General features: G+C 53.0%; 1 protein-coding gene across 1 annotated transcript in view; it reads right to left on the minus strand.

The window, feature by feature from the left end:
- Window positions 1-2655: 2655 nt before the first annotated feature.
- FBN3 (fibrillin 3) overlaps window positions 2656-24392 on the minus strand; it is a 123632-nt gene continuing 101895 nt past the window's right edge. Inside the window, exons 46-61 of the mRNA XM_007953714.1 lie at window positions 23432-23584; window positions 23260-23325; window positions 22904-23029; window positions 22176-22295; window positions 21944-22066; window positions 18801-18935; window positions 18516-18641; window positions 17467-17673; window positions 15580-15705; window positions 14081-14203; window positions 13775-13891; window positions 11671-11799; window positions 11286-11405; window positions 9666-9900; window positions 8682-8832; window positions 2656-2994 (exon numbers count right to left, since the gene is read on the minus strand). Coding sequence (XP_007951905.1) covers window positions 2656-2994; window positions 8682-8832; window positions 9666-9900; window positions 11286-11405; window positions 11671-11799; window positions 13775-13891; window positions 14081-14203; window positions 15580-15705; window positions 17467-17673; window positions 18516-18641; window positions 18801-18935; window positions 21944-22066; window positions 22176-22295; window positions 22904-23029; window positions 23260-23325; window positions 23432-23584 — 2396 coding nt within the window. The remainder of the gene's footprint in view (window positions 2995-8681; window positions 8833-9665; window positions 9901-11285; window positions 11406-11670; window positions 11800-13774; window positions 13892-14080; window positions 14204-15579; window positions 15706-17466; window positions 17674-18515; window positions 18642-18800; window positions 18936-21943; window positions 22067-22175; window positions 22296-22903; window positions 23030-23259; window positions 23326-23431; window positions 23585-24392) is intronic.

Raw genomic sequence — 24392 nt, forward strand, 5'->3', positions numbered from 1 at the left:
CACCACACTACGTGGGCAGGTCCATCCACTCCTTGTGAAGTGGGAGCAATGGTGGTAACGGCTGCCTCATAGGGGTTTTGTGGAGACAGAGTGTGCTACCATTGGTAACATGCACACCATATAGTACACACTTACCTCATGTTAGCTGTTAGCAGTGTGAGTATCCCGGTCATGGAGCTGGGGACCCTGCAGGACATCTGTGAGACCTGGTCTAAACTGGAGCCAAGAAGGATGGCATGGCGGTTAAGGAACAAATGCTGGTGTGACTGCCTGAGCCTGACCCTGGCTGTAGGTGATGGTTATGTTTGTATGTCAACTTGGCTAGGCCTGGTTGAGTGGCTGGGCAGCTGGATGTAGTATTCCCCATGATGAGACTGGTAATCAACTCCATGGTGGAATCTACTGGGAGCAGCTGAGTAGCTACCTTTGGGATGTGGTCTGCTTCCTGTATATAAGGAGAAGCCTTGGGAATGGTCTCTAGCCTATGGCACACTTGGACCCTGCATGTAACCGTGTCGTTGCTCAGCAGCCTGCTATGCTCTGCCGACCTTGGGACTTACAATGGACTTAAGTTAATGGCCTGCCATATGGATTGGTAACATCGGGACTGTGCCTTTTGACTTGTCAACCTTGGGGCTTCTCAGCCTCAGCAGCCAGCAGCTGTCTGAGTGAAGAAATGCCTCTAGCTCCAGTGGGCCGGGAGCAGGAGGCAGAGCTGGACCCCTAGGTTGAGGGGCTTTCACCCAGCTCCTAGAGCCTGGCACCTGGAACTTGGACTTAAATCCTCCAAATTGTAAGAATAAACTCCTATTCGTTAAGGCCATTCCATTTGTGGTATATTCCTGTCAGAGCGGCACTAGGGAATCGGAACACTCTACCAGCTGGAGTGACCCTGGGAATTGTCTTGATGTCTCTAAGACTCAGTGGGGAGGATAACAGCATCTATCTAATGCAGGTGTGTCATCAGGGGCCATTGAATCAGCCGACTCATGGCGACCCCATGGCAACAATGGAACAAAACACGGCCTGGTCCTGTGTCATCCCATCAGTGGGGATCAGACTCTTGGATCCACAGGGTTTTCACTGGTTCCTGGAAGTGGATTACCAGGTCTTTCTCCCTAGTCCATCTTAGTCTGGAAGCTCCACGAAGACCTATCCAGTATCCTAGCAACGTACAAGCCTCCACTGACAGATGGGTGGTGTATGCACATGAAATGCATTGGCCGGGAATCGAACCCCGGTCTCCTGTGTGCAAGGTGAGAATTCTATCACCATACCACCGCTGCCTCACCCTGGGGCTGACTCATGACCTCACGTGTGGGAGAGCAGAACTGTGCTCCACAGGGTTCTCGGTGGCTGATTTTTGGAACAGATCACCCGGTCTTTGTTCTGAGGTGCCTCTGGTTGGGTTCAAACTGCCGACCTTCTGGTTAGCAGCTGAGCACATCTTAACTGTTTGCACCACCCAGAAGGATTCCTCATGGCTATAACCCCACTGCCATCGAGTTGATTCTGACTCATAGTGACCCTTTAGGACAGGGTAGAACTGCCCCATAGGGCTTCCAAGGCTGTAACTCTTTACAGAAGCAGACTGCCTCATATTTCTCCCTCAGAACAACTGGTGGGTTCAAACTGCTGACCTTTTGGTTAGCAACCAAAGGCTTTAACCACAGCACCACCAGAGCTCCTTCATGGGAATGTAGTGAGGGCGAAATGACTGGGTCACTGGGAAACACTCAGAGTGGTGCCTGGTACATGATCAGGAAGCCATAGCTGTTGTCATCATTAGTGAACCGAGGAGGGTCTCCATGGTCACAACTCACAGCCTGCTCTGGTCATGTGCCCAAGCTTCCTCCTGGGAGCTGGGGTGAAGCTCCTCCCTTTCCGAAGCTTCAGCCCTTCTGGGGCCACAGGCTACTGAACTGGGGCTTTGACTCTCCTGTGCCTCGCCAGCCCAGGACAGCGCTTACATACTGTAAGAAGTACCCAGGAGACGGCAGTAACCCAAAATAACTTTATTGTTGTCTTTGTTTCTGATATAAAATCATCCTCAGAACCCCAGCCCAGCCTCTCTGGGGGACAAACAGGGGTACAATATGTGTCCCCAATGCTGGCCAGGGCCCCACAGGCCCTGATCCTAAGGAAGTGTCCCGTCTGCTCCCCCCAGTGGCCCGCCTGTGTCTGCCAGCCCTGTGGGGCAAGCTGCAGTGCAGTGCAGAAGTTGAAACAGCCTGGCCCCGGGTACAGTGAACCCGGGGCCCCCTCGGCCCTGACTGTTGAGGGTGTTGGTTGGGCTGGAGGGTGTGGGCTATTTCCCAGAATTCTTCAGGGAAGATGGAGGGGCTGGGGACCCCTGGGTTGTCGCAGAGGCTGGGCTCACCCTGAGGTCATAGACTCTCAATCCTCCTGAGTTCTGGGGTCCGACCTGGTCTGCCCCTGTGGCTGGTGACTAATCCCACGCAGCACCAGAACCTCTGACCTCTAGACTGGACCGTGGCATGGGGACCCATTGAGGCAGGGCTCAGACTCAGGGTCTGTGATGAGCAGTGATGTCAGAGTCCCCCGGAAAGCCCCGGGGAAAGAGGCAGGTCAGGTAGTGCCCACGTCGTGGCCGGAAAGGGGCCTGGACCAGGCAGAAGGTGGGGCTTCTCCCACCTAGAGCAGCTGCAGCTGCACCTTCAGCCGCAAGGCCCGGGCCTCTGGCTCTGGCCTCCCCTCCGGCCTCGTGCTCCAGGGCCTGGCCACGCTCACCACCTCGAGCCAGTAGGTCCCAGGCGCCGGCCTCCGATGGCCCAGACGCAGGGCGCTGAGGCCTCCGAGGTAATGCATATGGAAGAAGCCCTGCTTGTTGCCACGGGCAATGACATAGCGGACGTGGCCTTCTGGACGTTCCAGTGCTGGCCGCAGCTCCAGAATGTGCTCACCATGGCCCAGGCACGAGAGGTTCAGGCCCAAGGTCAGGGGGGCCTCTGAGTCCAGGCTGGCCAGGCTCACCTGGGAAGACAGATCAAGTGACTGGTCAGAGACCTGGAGAAGTGGGATGTAATGGGTAAGAGTCCCTGGGAAGGGAGAGCAGTTGTTGCTAGTGGTGAATATGCTTCACCGCTAATGAAAGGTTAGAGGTTTGAGTCCACCCAAGGTTTGAGGCACTTTGGAAGGAAGGCCTGGCAATCTACCTCCGAAAGGTCACAGCCATAGAAAGCTTTATGGAGCATGTTGTTGTTGTTGTTATGTGCCCTTGAGTCGGCCCCAACTCATAGCAACCCCTCCTTGGGTTTCCGAGGCAGTATCATTACAGAAGCAGGATTGCCCAACCTTCCTTCCAAGGAGTGGCTGGTGGGTTTATGGAGCATAGTTCTACTCTAACATGCAAGTCAGAGCCTATCAAAGATGGCAACCAGTTTTGATAGGACATCAGCCAGTTGTGTTTTTAACAGCAAAAGATTGGAAACAGCTGAAAAGCCCTGACAGGACACAGTAAAGCAATTACCATTGCTCGACAGGGTGGAATAGTATGCACCATAAAAAAGAATGTAGAGGGAAAACTGCTAGATAAGTAAGAAATAAGTATTGATTTGGGTGAAGAGAAGGGCAATGTACCAAAAGGGAGTGACCAATACAGTAACACTAAGGAAAAGGAAGGAAGACATGGAGAGACACAAGAAGTACAAACAAAGATAAACACTTTTATACACACAACACTGCATTATCAGTGATAACAAACATTAATCTATGGGTGGATACACAGGTAGACAGGCTGAATGATCAGTATGTCTAGGCAAAAGAGAATATACCCATGACCATATATAAGTTTAGTAGACAATATTTCTACATATGTATTTCTATGCACTATAAGAATGTCCATATATATATAAAATAAAAATAACAGGGCAAAGTTATGATAACTTCTTAGCTACAGCCAAACACCCTGAGGGAATAAGTCACTGGGCCCACAGGCTCTTGGGACTATAGTCACAGAGGACATCAAGTTCAACTGGCATAAACTACGCAAAAACATAGTACTACATCCTACTTTGGTGAGTAGTGACTGGCATCTTAAAAAGCTTAAAAACTGCCATCTAAGATGGTCACTCCTCATCCAGAGCAAAGAAGAATGAAGAAAATCAAAGACACTCAGAAACAATCCAAGGGACTAGCACACCATGCGATCCTCAGCCTATATGACCCTGAGACCAGAACTAATGGTGTCCAGTTACCACTGTCAACCACTCAGAAAGGGATCAAAATAGGAGATTCTGAATAAAGTGGGAGAAAAGTGTGGAACAAAACTCAAAATCATAAAAAAGGCCAGGCTTACGGTCTGATAGATCCTGCTGAAACCCCTGAGACTATGGCCCAGAGTCACCTTTTAGGCCTGGAATTGAACTCACTTCCATGGCTTCCAGCCGAACTATAGACAGGTGTATAAGAAGCACTTCGGAAGAAAGGCCTGGTGGGTGATCTGCTTCCAAAAACATCAGCCATTGAAAACCCTACAGAGAGCGGTTCTGCTCTGACACAGGAAGTCACTGTGAGTTGGAGTCAGATCCCAGGCAACTGATTTTTTTAAAAAACTGGAGGAAAATATTTTGTACAGCTCTGCACTTGGCTTCCCCTTAAGGCTTCTATCCACCAGGCTGATGGTCAGTCTGGACAGACAAGCAGGAAGGCCTACATTGGTTCCCTGGTGATCACTTCTGGGAAAGGTGACAAGCTGAATCCAGACCCCTCCTTTAGGCTGAAGAGACTTGTCTCACCTCTGTCAGCCCAGCCAAGGGAATAAAGGATTTGGCCTCAGAGAGCCAGACAGGGGTAATTAGTCAGATGGTGTCTGATTCTGGAGCCCTAAGGTCACTTAGTGGCACCCGAGGAAGCTAGTATGGCCACAGGCCTTGCAGTGGAAACCAGCCTCAGGGAAAACTTCGGAGCTGCCTAGAGAGGAGAGAGCCAGCCCCAGGCAGAACAGATGCCCAGTAGCTTTCCGGTTTTTTGTGCTTCCTTATCTGGGCTCCTGAGAGGCCCCTGTGTGCAGATGACAAACCCCTCTTTATCTGAGCTCCTCTGAGCGCCTTCCTGATCCTGGCAGCTGGACAGGGCCCTGAATGAGCCTGTGAGCTCCAGTGGCAGGCTCCCAGGGTTGGGTGACGTAGACAATCACAGTTTATTTATGTTTTCTTCTTTGCTCTGGGCAGTGCTGTGTTTTATTTTGCCTAATTTACATGCCAGTAGAGTGTTTTACTATTGATTAAAGAAAGCTATTCCTGTTCTCAGTTCCGGAGATTTCAGCGCTTCCTAGGAGTGCTGCTGACACGTGCTCTTACTGACACCTGCTGGCAATCAGTTGTTATTACAGGCAAAGGCATAGGCATAGCCATCTTCTGCCCAAATTGGCTGTCAATCCCAGGACCCATCCTCTGATAACCACTCCATTCACCCTTATTGAGTACCAAGGGCTGTTGATACAGCAACAAGCAACAGGACTCTCTGCCCTTCTGAAGCTTACAGAAAATAGTGACAGCTATAGAGTAATATAGTCCCTCTGGTGGTATAGTGCCTAAGGCATTTGACTGCTGACCAGAAGTCTGGCGGTTCAAACCCACCAGCCACTCCTTGGAAGGAAGATTGGGCAATCTACTTCCATAGTGATATTGCCTTGGAAACCGAAGGAGGGGTCGCTATGAGTCAGGATTGACTCAACAGTAGTGAGTTTGGTGGCTTTTTAATAGAGTAATATACAGGAGCCCTGATGGCACAATGGTTAAGCCCTTGCTGGTAACCTAAGAGTCACAAGTTCAAACCCACCATCTGCTCTGTGGGAGAAAAATGTGGCAGTGTGCTTTCTTAAAGATTACAGCCTTGGAAACCTTATGGGGCAGTTCTACTCTGTCCTCTAGGGTAGCTATGAGTCAGAACTGACCTGAAGGCACATAACACGGGGTCATATACACAGTATATACACGGGGTCATATACACGGTCTGTTTTTCCAGCAAGGTTGAAAAACCCCAAAAAACAGAAACCTAGAGAGTAAAAGAGGGCAAAGTGACAGGCTCACATTTGATTATTCTAATATAGCAAGCCTTGTAGACCTAACACTCTTATCCCACTTCTGCCTTCATTTTCCCTATAGTATTTACCAGGTGCCTAAGGCACTTGACTGCTAACCAGAAGGCTGGAGGTTCAAACCCACCAGCCACTCCTTGGAAGGAAGGTTAGGGGTAATCTACTTCCGTAGTGATATTGCCTCGGAAACCCAAGAAGGGGTCGCTATGAGTCGGGTATGACTCGACGGCACATAACAACAACAGTGTACTTATCATGTGTTAAAAAATAGATTCTTTTACTTAATTTATTTCTTAACTGTCTCCCCTGCTAGAACATCAGGGTAGGGACTTTTGTCTTTCTTCTTACTGCTGTATCTCCCACGGCCATTACAGTGCCCAGCACATAGTAGGTGTTTAATAAAATTTGTGGAGTGAAGGAATCTGGTCCCAGGAGATGTCTGTAGAGGGTTGAGTTCTGGGTAACAGCCCTGTGCTCAGTGACGGTATTTTTAATCCCTGGGTGGTGCAAATGGTTAACGTAGTCTGTTGCTAACTGAAAGGCTGGCTGTTTGAGTACACCCAATGGTGCCTCAGAGGAAAGACCTGGTGATCTACTTCTGAAAACTCTAGGGAGCACAGTTTTACTCTGATACACACAGGCTCTCCATGGTTGGAACTGACTCAAAGGCAACTGGTAAAGGGATGGCCCTGGAAGGTTATGACCTCAGAGGGGCCTGAGATGCCAGGCTGTGAAGGCCAAGGCCACCTGTAAAGGACAGGCCATGTGGGGTAGCCATGGAATCCCTGCACCTGGTGCCTGCAGCATGGGCACATGATCTACCCTCTCTGAACCTCAACTTCCCCACCTGTGAAATGGGGGGCAATAGTGGCATCTCCCCCCACCACCAGGAGGACAGTGGTAGAATTCCTGCCCTCTACATGTGACACCTGGGCTCCATTCCCGGCCGATACACCTCATGTCCAGCCACCCCCCCATCTGTCAGGGGAGGTCTGCTCATCACTATGATGCTCAACAGGTTTCAGTGGGGCTTCCAAAGAAAGACGGACTGGGGAGATCTGGCGATCAACTCCCCAAAATCCTCCAGTGAAAACCCGGTGGGCCAGATCTGCAACCGGTCATGGGGACAGCACAGGACCGTGCAGCATTGTGTCTGTTGTGTGTGGGGTTCCGTGACCCAGGGGCCAACTCGAAGGCACCTCACAACAACAGCTCCCAGGGCTGCCGTAAGGACTGAGAGACCATGGATGCAAAGTGTCTGGCACTGTCTGCATCCAGCTGGTGCTTAATAAATGCTTAGCTTTCACATCACTTGGGTGATGATGGTGGTGGCCTCAGGGACTCTCTGGTTGAGAGGAAACCCAGCTGAATTTGTGGTAAAACTGCCCTCTCACCAAACCTTGGGGTGTAAGGGTCCCAGCTAGACTGGCAAGAGAGGGCAGCTGTGAGTAGCCGCAGGCAGGTTCTGATCTCATGCAGGGCTGGGGGCCGTGGGGAGGGCGCCTCTGTATTTGAGACGAGGCAGGTTCAGCTCAGCTCTGGGAGTCTCACGGGTGCAGGAAGGGGCTGCAGGGCTGGATATGCCAGTAGCTGTATGGGTGCTTCTAAAGGGAGTCTCTCCTGGGGGCCCCAGAGAATGGACTCGCTTCCCAAAAGCAGGCTGGGAACTGGCCTTCGTGCTAGACATTTGTCACGATGGCCTAGGGCTGCTGCGAGGGCTGCTGTCCTTGTTAGATGCCATCGTTGTTGTTGTTGTTGTGCGCTGTCGAGTCAGACCCGACTCATAGTGACCCCTCTTTGGGTTTCCAAGGCAGTATCACTATGGAAGTAGATTGCCCAACCTTCCTTTGGAGGAGTGGCTGGTGGGTTTGAACCGCTAGCCTTCTGATTAGCAGTCAAGTGCGTTAGGCATTACGCTACCAGAGCTCCTAGATGCCATCGAGTGGATTCCAACTCATGGAGACCCCGTGTGTGCTGAGTAGAACTGTCCTATAGAGTTTTCAGGGTCATGATCTTTCAGAAGCTGAGTGCCAGGCCTTTCTCCCATGGCACTCCCGAGTAGGTCTGAACCACCATCCTTTCAGTTACAGCTGAACACTAAACACTTGAGCAACCAGGGCTCCCTGCCATAGGGGATGGGAGACAGGCTCAGCGAGGGAGGTGGAGTGGGCAGAGCGGTGGGGAGGAGCAGACAGGGGAAGGAAGAGCATGGGGATGGCTGGCTGGCTGCTCTGGCCCCTGGGGGCGCTAAACCCTATGGGCAGGGCCTACGAGGGAGGTGAGGGGGAAGGCCCCCTGGGTGCAGGCAGGGCTGGGGAACCAGGGCATTGCTCTTGCACTGCAGCATCATGGAAGGGTGCCCTGTCCATCGGCGCCTACTTAGAGTCTGGTGGGAGGTACGTGACGCCCCAGGAGCAGAAGGCAGGGTGTGTAGGAAAACCCCAGGGCTGAGGAGGTGCACGAGGTCTGAGCAGGAACCAGGAAGTGGGGGACAACATGGAGTCTGGAGCGCTTCCCGAGGGTGGCTCGGGTCAGCTGGGCCCACAGCCTCCATCCCATCCCTTGGCCCGTCCCCTGGCTACCCTACCCCTGCCCCATGCCCAGTGCAGCCCTGTGACACCTGGTGGTCCCCGTGGGTGCTGCGTCGTGGCCGGTCCCGTGGGGAGAGGCTGTTGACTTTGCACTCGTAACAGGCTTGGGGTGACAGCAGCAGTTCCTTGTCAGGAGCGTCCTGGGGTCCGGCGTTGAAACCCAGGCCAGAGACACAGTGCCTGGGGCAGAAAAGGATGGGTGGGCTTTCAGGAGACCTTGGGTGAGTCTCTCTGGCCAGTGCCCCCATCTGCCAGCCCCTACACACCACTCTGAACCAGGCGGCTTGGGGTGGGGGCATGTACAGGTGGCTCTGTACACATGCCTGATTGGCTCTATGTGCACACAAGTGTCTGCAGGTGAACAGGGATATGGGCATGAGTCCATGTTGCTGCGTACACCTTGGAAGAGGTGTGAGCCTGCATGCACACAGGGATGAAGGCATGTGTGTGCATGTTGGCACACTGGGCAGTATGATGTATGTCAGTGTACCTGAAGATGTGTGTATGAGAGCCTACATGCAGAGATGATCATGTGTGTGCACATTTGCATGCTGAGATGTATGAGTGAACCTAAGTGTGCTCCGGGATGTGTGACAGGTGCACACAGGGATAATGACATGTGTGCATGTGCAAATAATGGGATGGATGAAGGCATGTGAGTGTACCTAGGGATGTGGGCATGTGTAAGCCAGCATGCACACAGATGAAGACATATTCATGCTCACTTGTTTGAACCTGTGTGCACATGCATGTGTACTACAGGGAAGTATGTACCCACACAATTACATGTCAGGGGGTGTTAGCTGTGTGTACACAGGTATTAGGAGCTGTGGGCACAGGTACAGATGCTGTAGAGCCTCTGTATGTCCAGTTCTCTGCACACATGTCCATGCCTGTGTGCACAGGCAGAGGTAGCTCTCCTGGTGGAGGGTTCAGCATGTGCACAGCCCAGGTGTGTACACTCATGAGGTCTGGGGGTCTGCCCTACTCTCCCCCACTCCCGTGCCTCTCACCCCTGCCCAGCCCGGAAGTAGCCTTGGGGGCAGCCGCAGAGGAAGCCACCGGGGGTGTTGGCACAACCGTAGCTGCAGGGGCCGCCCCTCCCCGCACACTCATCCACGTCCTGGCAGCTGCGGAGGGCCTGGTCAAAGCTGAAGCCCGAGGGGCAGACACAGTGGAAGCTGCCCAGCGTGTTGTGGCAGGTGGCAGTCCCACAGGCCACGGGCGACTGCACACATTCGTTCTCGTCTGCGGGTAGCGGGAGAGGACAGGGATGCAAGGAAGTCTCCACACACCCACCACCCTACATCAGGAATGCGTCCCCACCTACTTCCCCTTCAGAGACAGGTCCAATGTCAAAGCCTCTGCAGACTCACTGTGACCTGTCAGACTAGACGTGGTCCACCCTTCATACAGCTTCATGCCAGTTACCCTCTACTACATGTGGTTCTCTGTTGAAGCATTTTTCAAAACGTCCCAAAAATCCTAAGTTGTAAAATGACCTAGGACACAGTCTTCCACCCTCAGGGCTACTGACATTCAGGGTGGGTAGTTGTTGTGTGTGTGTGTGTTGTGTAGGGGGCGTCCTGTGCATGCTGAATATTGAGCAGCATCTCTGGTCTCCACCAATTTGATGCCAGTACCCCCTCCCGGTTGTGACAACCAACATGTCTCCATACATTCCAAATGTCCCCTGGGGGGCAGAATCACACCTAGGTGAGAACAGCTGCTCTAATGAATGCCTGTGTCCCCAGCTAGACTGAGCAACTCAAGGGCAGGCAAGAGGTCTGCTTTGCTCACTTCTGTATCGCCAGGACCTAGTGTAAGGCAGGCCCTTGGGAAGCAATAGCTAAAGGAATGAATGAGTAAGTATGTGGAGGAGAAGACAGGCTGAAAGCAGCCTGAGGGATTGACAGCTGAGATCAAAGGCATGCAAGATTCAAAGGGGACAATTGCCACATGGGAAAATACAGAGAACTTAGCTGGAGACCCACCATGGAGGGCAGAAGGAGGGGCTGGAAAGCGGATGGAGAAGGCAGTGTCTGTGAGGTGGAAGGAGAAGGGGACAGTTGCATCACAGAGGCTGCAGGAGGAGAGAGTGTTCAGGCAGGGCTGGAAGCGATGTCCAGAGTGGGGGAGGTCGAGGGTGAGGGTTGAGGAGAGGTTGCAGGAGAGCAGGCCCTACTAGGGTAAAGGGTTAGGAGGGCCTAGAGAAGCAGAGAGAAGCGAGAGGTGTGGGTTGGAAGGCCAGCCCCTTGAACCTAGGTCCTCTACACCAGCCATGGCAAAGATGTAGCAAACACACCCACACACTCCATTACTGCACCCATCGCAGACATCACTAATTGATTACAGCACTCTTTCCCAAAGCTCAGAGCTCAGGTCTCAGGATCTTTCTCAACTGAGCATTCCAGGCCACCAATCTCTAAGAGATGCACTTGGCTAGCCTTACCCTGCAGGCCCCCACACTCCAGCCTTCCCATTGACGAGGAACTCACTATCTTCCAGGGCAGCTTGTTTGACCTTTAGATAGCTATGTTAATGACAACATCCTACAGAGAGGTGGTTTCTAGTTTCCAGCTCTGGGCGGATTCTGGCCGAGGACTGGCTTCCTCCCAGCCTCTGCCACTTACCCACACACTGGTCCCACTGGGAATGCTGGGTGAAGCCTTGGGGACAGCCACAACGATAGCCTCCTAGTTTGTTCTGGCAGCCATGTTGGCACCGGTGGGGGCCGTTACACTCATTTACATCTGAGAGATGGAGAAGAGGGCAAAGGTGTCAAAGATATAGCAAACACACCCACATATTCCACTGCTGCACCCATGGCAGACATCACTAATCGAGTGCAGCACTCTTTCCCAAAGCTGAGAGCCATGTTCTCAGGATCTTCCTCAACTGAGCACTCCAGGCCACCACTCCCTGAGAAAAGCACTTGGTCAGCCTTGCTCTGCAGCCCTGACTCCTCACTGGTCCCCCTCTCAGCCCTCCTGGAGCCCTCTCACAGCATAGTGCTACCTTCACAGCCTTGGCCAGAGCTGTCCAGGGTGAAGCCTCGATAGCACTCACAGCGGAAGCTCCCTGGGGTATTGTGGCAGTGCCCAAGGGTGCCACAGGGGCCAGGTTGGGCGATGCACTCATCATTGTCTGCAGAGGACAGAAAACAGGCAGGGCAGCCTTGTGGTTAGGGGTTAATGTTGGGCACCTTAATTCTGGTCCTACCAGTGGATCCACTGTGTGGCTTTGGGCAAGTCCCTTAACTTCTCTGTGCCTCAGTGTCCTCCTCTGTGAAATGGGGTCCGTGATGGACACTTCACATTCGTGTTCACATTTATTGAGATAATACACACAAAGGACTTGGTGGTGCAAATGGTTTGCATTCACCTATTAATCTAAAGATCGGCAGTTCAACCTCACTTAGCAGCACCATGAAAGAAAGGCCTGGCAATCTGTGTCCATAAAGATTAAAGCCTAGAAAACCCCATGGGGCTGCTCTATTCTGCAACACATGGGGTAACCACGAGCTGGAATCAACTTGATAGCAATTTTTTTTTTTTCTCCTTTAAAGAGCAGGCAGTGGGTAACAGAGTGGTTATAAATACAGCCTCTGCGGGTCGACTGCCTCAGGCTGAATCTCAGCCCCATCATCTAAAAGCTTGGTGACCCTGGCCCACCTACCTATCCTCTCTGGCTCTGTTTCCTCAGCTGCAGTGTTACACGGAAATGACGATACCTGTCTCTCTCTTTTTTTTTAATTGTGGTCAAATACACAGAACACAACGTTGGCCACTGGAAGCATTTTCAATTGCACCAACCACTGGCATCAACCACTCACAACATTGTGCAACACTGTCACTGTCTGTTTCCAAAACTTCCTCATCCCCGCAAATAGCAGCTCTGTGCCCTCTAAGCACTAACTCCCCGTCCCCCAACTACCCCAGCCCACAGTGACCACTTATCCACTTCTTGTCTCTATTTGCCTACCTTAGGTACTTCATACAAATGGAGTCATACAATATTTGCCCTTTCGTGTCTGACTTATTTCATTCAACATGATGTTTTCAGGGTGTATCCCTGTCACAGCATGTATCTGGACTTCATTTCTCCTTATGGCTAAGACTCCATTGTATGATGGACCACACTGTATTTACCCACTCATCTGTTGATGGGACACTTGTGTTCTTACCATCTCTCGGTGACTGTGAAGAGCGCTGCAATCAACATGGATGAACCTGTCTGAGGCCTTGCTTTTAAGTCTTTTGGGTATAGATCTTGGAGTGGAATTGCTGGCTCAGAGGATAATTCTGTGTTTCATTTTTTGAGCAACCACCAAACTCTTTTCCACAGTAGCTGGACCATTTTACAGTCCTCATTGTGTTTTTGTGAGAATTCAATTCACATAATTATGTAAAGGACTCTCTCGCTCATTGCAGTATCCCCAGAGTCCAGAGCAAGGATCAGGAAATCATTTCTGTAAATGGCCTGTCGGGAAACGTTATCGATTTTGTGGATCTCTGTAGCGACTAGTAACTCTGCTGTTGTAGTGTGAAAGCAATTATGGATAATATATAAACAAATGGGTGTGGCTATGTGCCTATAAAACTTTATTAACAAAAGCAAACAGGGGGCCTGACTTGGCCCAAGGACTAGTTTGCCGATCTCAGATCTAGAGCACTGTCTGGTACATAGTAAGTACTTAATAAGTGAGTGGGAGCCTGAATACCAGCTGAGCTCAGCAAATAGGGGAGGTTTGGCTCCTCGGACCACAAGACACTTGGAAGCAGTGGCAGTGACAGGTGGTTTGGCAGCGTTGGTTTTTGAACCAACTTCCTCTTTGAACTATGTGAGTCCCTGAATGTTCCCAGCACCGTGGGGAGGCCATAGCACAGACGGCACAGGTGAGGGTCAATGTCCTGGGCCAAGGCCACAGGGTCACCTGAGAGTGTACCTCCTAGGTCCCCAAGAGCACTCCCCAAGGTTCCAGATGCCACCAGGCTGTGAGTGTTGAGAGGCAAAGACTGTGTTCTAATCACCCCTGTCCTCAAAGCGAGGCAAACACAGGCACCTGATATTTAACTGCTGAACAAGCAGCAGTTCAAGGGTGCCGGGCCTGAGCACTCACCGAAGCAGGCCTGGTGGCGCTGGGTGAAGCCGGGGGGACAGCGGCAGGTGAAGGCACCGACGGTGTTGACGCAGAGGAACTGGCAGTTGTGCCGCTTGGAGGAGCACTCATCCAGGTCTGTGGTACAGACGGGGCCTGCTGGCTCAGGGCAGGTGGGGCTGGGGCTGGAGACCTCCCGGGCCACTCCTGCCGCTTCAGGGCAGAGAGGTGGCACCCGACTCCCAGAGTGCCTCCGTGCAGGAAGGGGGGGGAGAGCTCTGGGGGGCAGGGATGAGGCCTCTCAGGGTATGGGGGGGGACACGTCACCTCTGCAGGTCCTGCCGTCCTCCTCCAGCAGGTAGCCGCGGGGACAGGCGCACAGGAAGCTGCCCTCTGTGTTTTTACAGAGGAAGCTACATGGCTTGGGGGTCTGGCTGCATTCATCCACATCTAGAGGCGGGTGGCGGTGGGCAGGGGTGTCAGATGGCCACTCCCTGGGGACCTGGGTCATCCCAGACCCTGGCCATCCTGCATCTGGGGACTCACCCCAGGGACTGCCAAACCCTTTTGGTAAAGACCAAATATGCTGTCGTTGAGTCAATTCTGACTCACAGTGACCCTATAGGACAGAGTAGACCTGCCCCACAGGGATTCCAAGGCTGTAATCCTCACGAAGCAGAGTGCCAGCCACATCTATGTCCCAAGGAATAGCTGGTGAGTTCCAACCACCAACTGCTTGGTTAGCAGCTAAGCATCTCCTTTTGTAAGGAGCCAGACAGTAAATATTTTCACCTGTGTGGGCCACAGGACCAACTGTAAAGCCCTAACTCTGCAAACACTGCTGTAGGCAACGTCAAACAATAGGTGTGGGTGTGTGCCAATAAAGCTTTAGTCACAAAAACAGCCCTTGGGCCCTATCTGTGACCTCTGACTACATGAATGACTACCCACCTGCTCTGGTAGCATAGTGCCTAAGGCACTTGACTGTTAACCAGAAGGCTGGCGGTTCAAACCCACCAGCCACTCCTCGGAAGGAAGATGGGGCAATCTACTTCCGTAGTGATACTGCCTCGGAAACCAAAGGAGGGGTTGCTATGAGTCGGATCCGACGAGACTCTAAACCACTGAGTTTGGTTTTTGGTTACCCAACGTAGTGCTCCCTGGGTGGCATAACCGGTTAACCTGCCTGGCTGCTAATGTTAAGACTGGAGATTTGAATCCACCCAGAGATGCCTTGGAAGAAAGGCCTGGTGAGCTCCTGCAGAAAAATCAACCACCGAAAACCCTGTGGAGGCAGTTCTGCTTTGACACACGGGGCCACCATGAGTCAGCCAAGCGCAGCTGGTTTCACACACGTACCTGTCAGTCCCAGGAGGTACAAAGCAACAGGGGGAAAGTAACCCAAACTGGGGCGGGGGTTGGGTGGGGTGGGGATGGACCAGGGGACACTTGGCTTCTCTCTGGTTTCTCGATTTTCATTATGGTGTGGGCACCACTTGGTAAGTGAAAACCAGAAACAAAACCAGTTGATGCCGAGTCAATTCCAACTCATGGTGACCCCTAAGGGGCAGTGTAGAACGGTTCCACGGGGTTTTCAAGGTCTGATCTTTCAGAAGCAGGTCTTCAGGCCTTTCTTCTGAGAGGCCTCTGGGCAGGATCGAACCACCAACCTTTCAGTTAGCAGCGGAGTGTGTTAACCATGTGCCCCACTGAGAGACTTCCAAAGGAAAACCAAGCCTTGCTAAGTGGGAGGCCCCAGAGAAGGGCAGGGCAGCTGGGGTATGGATGAGTTGGGCAGGGCCCAGGGTGTGGGAACTAGTGCTCACCCAGGCAGGCTGTGGTGGCAGTGTCCGCTGCATACCCCGCCTGGCAGTGGCAGTGGAAGGAGCCAAGGCTGTTGATGCACTCGCCGTGGGGGCAGAGGTGGGCCAGCACACGACACTCGTCCACATCTGGGGACAGGCAGGGTCAGCCTGCTGCCTTCTGTCCACTAGCCTTCTGCCCAGGGGCAGCCTAGCCTCATGTGGACCAATGAAGAACCCCTCCTGAGCACTGAGTGTGCCTGGGGGGTGTGAGACAGGCAAACACCTGGCCCACCACCTCTCCAGCCACACTGCCCTGGGCACCACACACTCATGGATGCAGATACACCCAACGTTTTTGATGCCCATATAGAACGACAGGGCACAGCAACTCACAGCTCTTCTGCTCCCTGGACACACACCCACAAAGGCACGTCCTCCCAGCTCCATGATGTCACTGCTGCTCACTTGGGATGACCAGTCTCTCCTTCATGCACACACTCGAGGAGATGCACTCATGTCACTGCACACACGGAGAACACACACTGGCTCACATGCTCAGCACACACACGCTCACTAAGCTTGCACAGAGAGAGCACACACAGCTCATACTCAGTACACACACGTGAACAAGCTCACACACGGAGCGCACACAGCAGCCCACACTCAGCACACAGACACACTCATTAACAAGCTCACACACAGACAGCACACACCAGCTCACTCAGCGTGCACACATACATGAACAAGCTCAGAGAGCACACACCAGCTCACAGAACAGACACATGCTTGCACATACCAGCTCACAGCACACACACACAAACAAGCTCACACATGGGAAAGCATACACCAGCTCATACACGTGAACAAGCTCACAGAGACAGCACACACCAGCTCACACTCAGCACACACACACAAACAAGCTCACACATGGAGAGCATACACCAGCTAACATTCAGCACACACACGTGAACAAGCTCAGAGACAGCACACACCAGCTCATACTCAGCACACACATGAACAAGCTCACACACGGAGTGCACACAGCAGCCTACACTCAGCACACACACACTCACTAACAAGCTCACACACAAACAGCACACACATGCTCACTAACAAGCTTACGTACAGAGAGCACACACCAGCTCACACGCTATGAAACACCTGGTACAACATAGCCATGTGATTGTTAGGAAAGTCACTAGAGAACACCAGGTGGCCCACATGCTTTTCCATGCTCCCCAGCAGACACTCATCATCAAACTTGTGCACACAGAGAACACATGGGCTCACATGTGTTGGCACACTCACTAGTACACACACTCCTTAACAAGTTCATGCACACAGGGAACATACTACCTCACATGTTTACACTTGCTTACAGGCACAGACACATGCCATTAACAAGTTCACAAAGAGCATGCACAATAGCTCACACGTTTCCACATGCTAAGAAGCTCACATACATTGACACAGTTTTTTAACACACTGACTAGCATATACTCAGTAAGTTTGCAGAGAACACACAGCTCATGCACCTTCACATGCTCACTGACACATAGACACACTGATTCACAAGCTCCCACACACACAACACACGCTGGCTCCCAGGATGTCACACTCACCAATACACAGACATGCTTTTTAACAAGCTCCCACACATAGAACACATACACATACATTCATTGGTTCACACACCTGCTACAGTCTGACACACACACACATACTACCGAATCCACACAGGCACAAAGAGCAAACCTATGGGTCCAGACGTCCACTAACACAGAGACACACACTCACTGTGAGTTCACACAGGTACATCAGCATGCACATGCTAATAGCATCGAGAGCAGACATTCAATTGTGACCAAAGTCTCCCATCCCAGCTCCAGGGTAGGCATGGGCACCCACCTCGGCCCTCAGCGGTGTAGCCTGAGCCATGGGGACACAGCTTCCTGTAGGTGGAGGTGCCGGGCAGGGGACAGAGCTCACAGTGGGGGCCCCAGCCACGGCCCCCAGCACAGCAGCATTCTGCCCTGCCGACTGCCTCACCGTTGCTTGATGGCGCTGGGCACACGCCCTGCAGCACCTCAGAGAAGCAGGAACCACGCCGGGTGTCTGCAGAGAACGAGGGAGGGGGTGACGGGGGCGTGAGGACTGTGCCACCGAGCACCCACGCCCTGTAGGCTCTAAATGCCTTGGATGACGCACTGTGAGTGTGCACAGGGTGGAATTGTCCCAGTCACCGCGTGCCTGATACCGCTAAATGTCTCCTGTGAGCAGGGATGTGGCAGGAGCTGCGGACCCAGAGTGAAGGACAAAAAGCCCCAGGGCGCGGAGGTCGACGTCTTCCTGGGGACAAAGTGTGGCCACGCTCTCACCTCATAGGTAACAGGGGGTCCAGGGCAGCACAGGGTGTGGGTGACATCGGGGAGAGGTGGAGGGATGCGGGGGAGCTGGGGGGCCAGACTTGGACACTGGACTTCAGGGCAAGACAGAGACCACCGTGACTCCCAGGCGGCTACTTGGGTGTCTGGGAGTGCTAGGCTCAAATGCTGAGCTTGCTTTGGGGTAAGCCATGTCTAGGGGCTAGGAGCGTCCAGGAGGCAGCTGGACGCACAGGTCTGACAACCAACATGGTGGCTGCAACTGTTGGGGTGGAGGCTGCACTGAGGTTGGAGGGGAGAGTGGACCTTGATAAGGACTGATATGGGAGGACTGACAAGTGCCGAGCAATGGCCACGGGTTTAGCCCCAGGAAGCTGTGGGTGTGGGGAGAGGCTGTTCCTGGGGTTAGAGGAGTCACCAGGGTGGGGCACAGTCAGCTCTTACAAGGTATGTGACTGATAGGATGAAGGGGGGTGATGGAGATGTGTGTCCAGCTGAGCTCAGCACCCCCTTGACGCCCTCTTGGTGCCCCGACCCCATCCCTTCCTGCGCCCCGAGCCTGGCCATGCTCACCCCGGCACTCAGTGAGGGAGGGGCTGGGCTGGAAGCCGTTGTCACAGTCACAGCGGTAGCTTCCCACGGTGTTGACACAGCGGCCAGGGGCACAGAGGCCGGGCTGGGTGAAGCATTCATCCTCATCTGGAGGGGAAGCCAGGTGGTGGGGAGGAGAGGCAGGCTGGTGGGACTCAGAGTCCATGAAAGGTCTTCCTCTGGTCTGCCTGCTGGCCCCCATTGCCCTGACCTCCCCACTTCGTGAAGATCCCTGGCCCCCTGAAGCCCCATCCCCACTGTATGTACCTGAGCAGCCCTCGCCGGAGCTGGGCTGGGGCCGCATGCCCGGCGGGCAGACACATGCGAAGGTCCCAATGAGGTTCTTGCACATCATGCCACGGGCGTAGCAGTCCTGCTGGCCATCAGCACACTCATCCACGTCTGTGGACAGTGATGAGTGCATGGTGGCCCGGGCTGTGAGGACCTGGATCCCACTTCTGAGAAGGCAGTCACCAGACCTACCCCAGCCTAACCCAGACCTCGGGCACCCCGGAGCCAAAAGGATCAGGACTGCCCCAAATGCCACATCCCCTGCCCACGCTGGGGCCTGGGGTCATCCTTGACCTGAGTCTGTGTGGCCTTCCCCATGGCCCCTGGAACATGGGACCAGAAACAGCCCTTGAAGGTTTCTTGTCCTAGGACTTCTCCACCTAGTGAACCAAACCAGTGGCCGATGAGTCGACCCCGACTCCTGCAACCCCACATGTGCAGGGTAGAACTGTGCTCTGCAGGGTTTCCATGGCTGTGACCTTTCCAAAGCAGACTGCCAGGTCTTTCTTCTGAGCACCTCTGAGTAGACTCAAGCTCCCAACCTTTCGTGTAGCAGTCGCACGCCTGATCATTTGCATGATCCAGGGACTCGTCTATTGACATTGGTGCTGCTGGGTGCCCTTGAGTCAATTCCAACTCATGGTGACCACATGGGACAGAGTTGGACTGGCTCAAAGGGTTCTCTAGGCTGTCATCTTTACAAGAGCAGATCATCAACTCTTTCTCTCATGGAGCCCCTGGGTGGGTTTGAACCACTGACCTTTTGGTTAGCAGCCAAGTGCTTAACAGTTGCATCATGAAGGCTCCTTCTCTGGACATTAAAAAAACCAAAACCAAACTCACTGTGAAGTCGTCTCCAACTCTTAGCGACCCCTCCTTGGGTTTCCAAGGTAGTGTCTCTATGGAAGTAGATTGCCCAGTCTTCCTATCGAAGAGTAGCTGGTGGGTTTGAACTGCCAGCCGTCTGGTTAGCAGTCAAATGCCTTAGGTGCGACGCCACCAGAGCTCCTAGGGTCACATTACTTTTTGTCGACAGGGAGCATCCTGTGTACTGTAGGATGTTGAGCAGCATTCCGGGTCTCTCATCACCAGATGCCAGGAGTACCTCCTTCCCATCAAGTTGTAGCAATAAAAAACGTCTCTACCTGGTGGAACCACTGAGACTATGGCCCCTAGCTGCCCTGCAGGTCTGGAATTGAACCCACACCTGTGGCTTCCAGCCAATCGAAAGACAGGCATGGGAGTTGAACATGTACCTGAGGTAGATACACTCCTTGGAGAGAAAGCAGGGCTGTTTATGCACCAGGAGACAGCTCAGGGGGCAGGAGTGCATGGAGGGATGGACACAGGGAAGATGTAACTCTCGGGAGGAAGTGGGAGGGGAACTGTTGCATTGGGGTAAATTGTAGTTAATGTCATGAGATAACGTGTGTGTGAACTGCTGTATGGAAAGTGAATTTGCCCTGTAAACTTTCACCCAAATCACAACAGAAAAAAACACCCCACTGCTGTTGAGTTGTCTCCGACTCAGAGCGACCCCTCCTTGGGTTTCCGAGGCAGTATCATTATGGAAGTAGATTATCCAACCTTCCTTCTGAGGAGTGGCTGGTGGGTTTGAACCGCCAGCTTTCTGGTTAGCAGTCACATGCCTTAGGCACTATAGGCCTGCCAATTTTTTGGCTGAAAGCGGAGCCATGGGGAGTGGCTGCTTGTGAAGCAGATTGACAGACTTTCTCTCGAGGTGCCTTTGGGTGGACTTGAACTACCAATTACGCAGGGACTCTCTGCCAGCCCTGGGTGAGATAAAACCCAAACCAAATCCATTGCTGTCGAGGATTTGATTGGGATACGGATCCTCCAGGATGGAGCAGAACTGCCCCACAGGGTTTCTAAGGCTGTCAGTCTTTATGGAAGCAGACTGCACATCCTTCTCCTGTGGTGTAGCTGGCGGGTTCCAACCTTTCCGTTAGCAGCTGAGTGCTTAACCACCATGCTACCAGGGTGCCTTAGCTAAGATAAAGCCCTGCAGTTACAAGAGCCCTAAGGTGTTGCTGTCTTTGAGCTCCCTGGCCTAGCCCCTCCTCCCACTTTCTGCAGGACACGGCACAAAGACATGTAAGCTTCCCTCTCTCCCTTCTCCCCTTCACAGGGCTTTCATGTCCTTCTCCCCTTGCCCCTGGATGACCGCCTGCTGTGATGGACTCACACCCAACCCTGAATGTGAAGTCAATGCAATGTCCCCAGCAAACAGCTCGCTGTGCACTGCTAACCTAGTTGTCACATTTCTCTTCCTGGTCAGCCTCAAATGCCCTTGAATTCACTACAAAGCAGAACCACACCTCCTAACGGAGCATCTGCTGAAGGCTCAGTGATGGCTATGATGGCTCAGTGGTAAAATTCTTGCCCTCCACACCGGAAGCCCAGCTTTAATTCCCACCCAATGCCCCTCACACACAGCCATCCCCCACCTGTCAGTGGAGGCTCGTGTGTTTCTGGGATGCTGAGCAGGTTTCAGCAGAGCATCTAGACTAAGAGGGATGAGGAAGAAAGGCCTGGCAACTGATTCCCGAAAATCAGCCTATGAAAATGCTCTGGCCCTAATCAATGTCATTGACTTGTCATTGATTCAATGTCATTGAACCTGTGTGTGTTCTAACGCATGTATTCTCAACAACAGCAAAGAATAAAACGAATTAAAAATGAAAAACGCTATGAGCACCACGGCCTGGTAACCGGCTGATGGTGGAGATGGAGCAGGACCAGGCAGCGTTTTGTTTTGTTGCATTGTGCACAGGGGGACCACGAGTTGGGGGCTGACTGGATGGTCGCTGACTACCACCACCATCGCTACAGGGCTACAGCATCAACGGGTCACTGGATCGCTGGGCTCAGCATCCCCTCCTGTCTCATTGATGGCTCCTTGTAACCCCTGGGGGCACAGATTCTTATTCCCTGAGTCACAGACAGGAAGTGGAGGAGCTGAGATCATCCTTAGGTCTGTGTGACTCTGGGGCCCACAATGCTGACACGTGGTTATCTGCATGGGGGCTCAGGGCCCAGGGTGGAGAACCCCAGGCCCTGACCATCACCACCTGCCCACCGGCCCTCCCGAGGCCCACCTCGGCACATGGATCTGTCCTCCCGCAGGGCGTAGCCAGCTGGGCAGGTGCACATGTAGGAGCCCTCTGTGTTGTGGCAGCGGAAGGCACAGAGCAGGGGGTTCCAGGAGCACTCATCAATGTCTGGGAAGGTCAGTGGAAGCGCTGGCTGGGAGGAATCTGCCTGTGGGACCTCTCTTCTGTCCCCAGGCACCCCCAGCACCCAGCATAGGCCCTGGAAGAAACACCGTACCCTCACAGGTCATCATGGGGCCAGGCTCAAAGCCGTCAGCGCAGGTGCATTCGAAGCCTCCAATAACATTGGTGCACGTGCCTTCCCCACAGGGATGCCCGACAGAGCACTCATCTGTGTCTGGGGAGGGGACAGGGGTGGTCAGTGCCTGCAGAGTGCCCCCATCCTCACTACTCTCCTGGCCACCTCCCCATTGATGCTGTAGACTGGATTGGGCCAGAGTTGGGCCCTCTCTAGGCTGGGTGCAGGATAGGCACGCTGATGTGTGTTCAATGAACAATGAGTGAATGACTGAATAACTGAGTGAGTACACGAGTCAATGAATGAATGAGTGAGTGAGTGAATGAATTATGAACAGATGAATTAGAGAAGGAAAAAGTGAGTGAGTGTATAAATGAGAAAAGGAATAAATTAGTATATGAAAGAATGAGCTATGAGTGAGGGAATAAAGGTATGAGTGAATCAATGAGTGAACAAGTGAGTGAATGAATGAGTATATAAATGAATAAATGAATAAGTGAATGAATGGGTAAATAAATGAGTGTGTGAATGAATGAATGAGAAAAATAATTGAAGGAGTGAAGGAATGAACTAAGGAAGTCATAAGTGAGCATGTGAATAAAGGGAGAAGGAATGAGTGAATGGGACAGTGAGTGTAGGGGAGGAAAGGCTCCTGGCCTACCCTGCCTGTTGTTCCTCCCCTGAAGGGGCTGGGCGGGATCACTCACCCACACAGGTGACGCCTGTGAAATCCAGGCTGTAGCCCAAGGGGCACTCACAGCGGAAGGAGCCATCGGTGTTGACACAGAGGCCGTTTGTGCAGATGCGGGGGTTCTCGGCACATTCGTTCACGTCTGTGGGTGGCATGGGTTTAAGGCAGGGCAGGAGTCCACCACATGCAAGAGTCTGGCCTCCTTCTTCCCAGGGAACAAGGGCCCAAGCCCCAGGCTGGTGGGGTCCAGGACAGTCTTGACAGCTACCCATTGGTCTCGGAGGGCATGTGGGACTTGGGGATGCAGGCAGAATGGGAAAGGACAGGGGGTGGGCGATCTGGGGGCTCCTAGCACATGAGTGAGGGGCTTACCTTCTCGAGAGTCATCGGGACCGGGCACTGCCCCATGGCCAAAGGGGCACAGCTCCTGAAAGGTGGCTGGACACAGGGGAGGGGTGGGTGGCAGTCAGGGGCCAGGTGCGGCCCCATGGGGAGGGAAGCACCGATGGGGGTTGGTCGGCTGTGCCCTGACAGGGTCGCTCACCACTGCCCTCCTGGGGACACAGTTCGCAGGGATCCCCCCAGCCCTCGCCAGGCTGTTTGCTGCAGCAGCACCGGGCCTTGGTAGTGTTGAAAGCTTTGGGTGTCAAGCACTTTCCACTCTGGAAATGGGTGAAGCAGAAACTCCACCGTGTGTCTGTGGGGTAAGAGAATGAATGAGCAAGGGAATGAATGAACAAGTGAATGAATAAACAAGTGAGGAAATGAATAAGTGAACAAGTGAGCAAATGAGGGAATGAATGAATGATCAAATGAGTGAGTGAATAAATGAATGAGTTCCTCCCTAGACAAATGCTGGACTAACCATCATCAGGGCCATCTGCCCAGCATACCTCCTCCACCCAACCTAGGGAATGGGTAGTGTTGACCCACCAGCGGCCCATGGGGCTTATCTGGAGATGAAAATGTGATCCATGCTGGACCAATGCTTTTGCTGGACTCCTGGGAAACCCTCCCAGCTATGTCCTGCCCACAGCTCTGGGGGTATCCCTGAGCCAATGAGAAGCGGTCAAATGTTATTCTTGGATCAGAAGCCCCTTCCTGGGGAGGCACAGTGCCAGCTTCCAGAGTCGGATGATCCTGGACTTCAGACCCCAAATCGTCCTGACTCCTTCAGCCTGACGTGTCCTCACGGGTAGGCTGGTGTTTGGCTCACCTCTGACCTCTTCCCCCAAAAAACAATAAATACAGCTTCTTCTGATCCACAGGTCCTTGCCATCACCTTTGATGCCTCTAATCTATGAGAGAAGAGGCTGGCTCAGTTTACCTGAGGCTAGCCCACTCTGGACAAGGCTAACCCAGGTGACAAAAAGCCAGCCAAGCATGTCTCAGACTGGACAAGACCAGACTAGCCAAGACCAGACTGGACAAGGCAACAATGGTCCATACAGGACAATCTAAGCCAGTGCACAAGGTTAGCCCTCTGCAGAAGTGACCTCTCTGGG

This window comes from Orycteropus afer, unplaced genomic scaffold, assembly GCF_000298275.1.
Source record: "Orycteropus afer afer isolate SDZICR_OR568_19922 unplaced genomic scaffold, OryAfe1.0 scaffold00405, whole genome shotgun sequence".
In the NCBI taxonomy this organism is placed as follows: domain Eukaryota; kingdom Metazoa; phylum Chordata; class Mammalia; order Tubulidentata; family Orycteropodidae; genus Orycteropus; species Orycteropus afer.